A 2,167-nucleotide genomic window follows, 5' to 3' on the forward strand; every position below is an offset into this window, starting at 1 on the left:
GCCGTCATCCTGCTCTGCCCTAACACCTTTTGTCTCTGTCCCGCACAGCAAAGCCGTGCAGAGCAAAGTCGACTCCATCCTGGTGAGTGCCTCCATGGCACATTGCGCTGAGGGTGAGGGAATGATGCGCCTCCACGTCTCTGTTCTAGCTAAACTGAACCCTGGGTTTGCCTGAGCCTGGTTCCCATCGGGTCGGGATCTGGCTGCTGGGATTAGCCCTGAGAGCCCCCGATCACCCTGCCTGGGGGGTGGCACCCGCTGCCCCAGCCCTGGGTGGGACAACCCTTTCCAGTTCCCTGGAGGGGCAGTGCCTGTGACTTTGGTTGCCCAGTTCCCTCACATGCAGCCATGTTCATGCTGACAGAGGTGCTCTGCTTTCAATGCCCCATCAGTTACTGCTGGTATCGGCTGTTCCTTGGTTTGGATCCTTAACCTTTCTTTGTCTCTGGTCCATTCTCCCTGTGGATCCTTTGGCTGTAGCAAGATGTCCAGAAGTTCTCAGACAACGACAAGCTCTATCTCTACCTCCAGCTGCCGACGGGACCAAGCCTGGGGGAGAAGAGGTGGGTGCTGGAGCGAGCCAGGGCTGTGGCCAGGAGGGCAGGGGCTGTCGGGATGATAGTGGGGGATAGAGACCACAAGAGGCTGGGGGGAGATTGCCACGGATCGGCCTCATGTCCTGCTTCTGCTGCTTCTCTGTTACTTAATGGTTTGTCCGGGGCTCCCACGGGAGCAGCAGCAGCCTGGACCTGAGCTCACTGAGCACAGCCGAGTACATGCACGCGTGCAACTGGATCCGGAATCACCTGGAGGAGCACACGGACACCTGCCTGCCCAAGCAGGATGTCTACGATGCCTACAAGTGAGCAGAGGGGTGAGAGAACCCCAGCAGGGAGGTCAGTTTGGAGGGCACCAAGTGCCTGGGGTTGTTTGGGAATGGCCTGGCCCAACCCTGGGTTCCTGAAATGAGCCACATGCGCGGGTGGAATCTGGTGCATCCAGAGGGCAGCAGAAGAGCCCGACGGCTTTAACCCACAGCTCTCCCCGACAGGCGATACTGCGATAACCTCTGCTGCCGCCCGCTGAGCGCTGCCAACTTCGGCAAGATCATCCGGGAGATCTTCCCAAAAATCAAAGCCCGGCGGCTGGGAGGCCGAGGACAGTCCAAATATCCTTCCACGTGCCTGGCTGGCCAGGGGAGCTGCTTGGACTGGTGGCGACAGGGCTGCTTCTCCAGCCTGTCCCCTTTTAAAGAGGTGGTATTTTGTAGCTTCTGAGAGGGTCTGGTTTTCGTTGGCTGATGGGGTTGCCCCATCCTTGCACCTTGCACTCGGGGCAGCCTGGGGGCAGCTGATGGTGAGCAGGGAGCACACCATGAAGGGGACATCTCAGCTTGGGTCCAGCTGCTCTCATGCCTCCAGGACAAGCCCGTTTTGAGCCCCGCAGCTGAAGCCTTTCGAGCTGTGACCCGTCGCCTGTTGCAGCCACGTTTGTGTGACAGCAAAAGACCTTAACCCTGCCAAACGTACTGCTACAGCGGGATCCGGAGGAAGACGATGGTCAGCCTGCCACCCCTGCCCAGCCTGGACCTCAAAGTGACAGAGACCGTAAGTCCTCCGCTGCCTCCATGGCTTGAGTTTTGCCAACCTCCTTTGGTGGGGTAATGAATCTCCTCGCTTGTTAGATCCCGGTGAAATGAAGGCAGGGCTGGAGGGATGTCCTCTCGTGGGAACAGGTTCTGCTCTGTCCCGTGAGCCCCCACAAAGGGAGCTCACAAGGACCTACCCGCCCGTGCAGGCTTGTGACCTGTGGGGGTGTCAGAATCGGGCCCTGTTCACGTCTGGGCATCCTGTGCTGTGCTGCGGGGGCTCATGGCTCGTCCCTCCCGCAGCAGTCGGAGCTGACGGATCTGGTGCAGTCCTACAACATCGAGGTGATGGAGGCAGCCTGCGCCCTGACCTGCGACTGGGCCGAGAAGATCCTCAAGCGCTCCTTCAACAACATCGTGGAGGTGGCCCAGTTCCTCATCCAGCAGCACATCATCAGCTCCCGCTCGGCCCATGCCGACCTGGTCATGGCCATGGTGGTCTCAGGTGTGTGGAATGGAGTCCTTGTCCCGCTCACCCCACATTGGGCTCGCTCACGGGGCACAGAGGGTTTGGGAGAT

The 2,167-nt window shown here is 59.8% G+C and overlaps 1 protein-coding gene across 1 annotated transcript in view; it reads left to right on the forward strand.

Annotated features, from left to right (window-relative positions):
* RFX5 (regulatory factor X, 5 (influences HLA class II expression)) overlaps positions 1–2,167 on the forward strand; it is a gene marked incomplete at its 3' end in the record, with an annotated part of 3,632 nt that overhangs the window by 1,260 nt on the left and 205 nt on the right. Inside the window, exons 2-7 of the mRNA XM_010016492.1 lie at positions 49–82; positions 481–563; positions 737–862; positions 1,052–1,168; positions 1,526–1,607; positions 1,892–2,093. Of these exons, the coding sequence (XP_010014794.1) occupies positions 49–82; positions 481–563; positions 737–862; positions 1,052–1,168; positions 1,526–1,607; positions 1,892–2,093 (644 nt within the window). The remainder of the gene's footprint in view (positions 1–48; positions 83–480; positions 564–736; positions 863–1,051; positions 1,169–1,525; positions 1,608–1,891; positions 2,094–2,167) is intronic.

The sequence above is a fragment of the Nestor notabilis genome, unplaced genomic scaffold (assembly GCF_000696875.1).
Source record: "Nestor notabilis isolate BGI_N333 unplaced genomic scaffold, ASM69687v1 scaffold19296, whole genome shotgun sequence".
Classification (NCBI taxonomy): Eukaryota; Metazoa; Chordata; class Aves; order Psittaciformes; family Psittacidae; genus Nestor; species Nestor notabilis.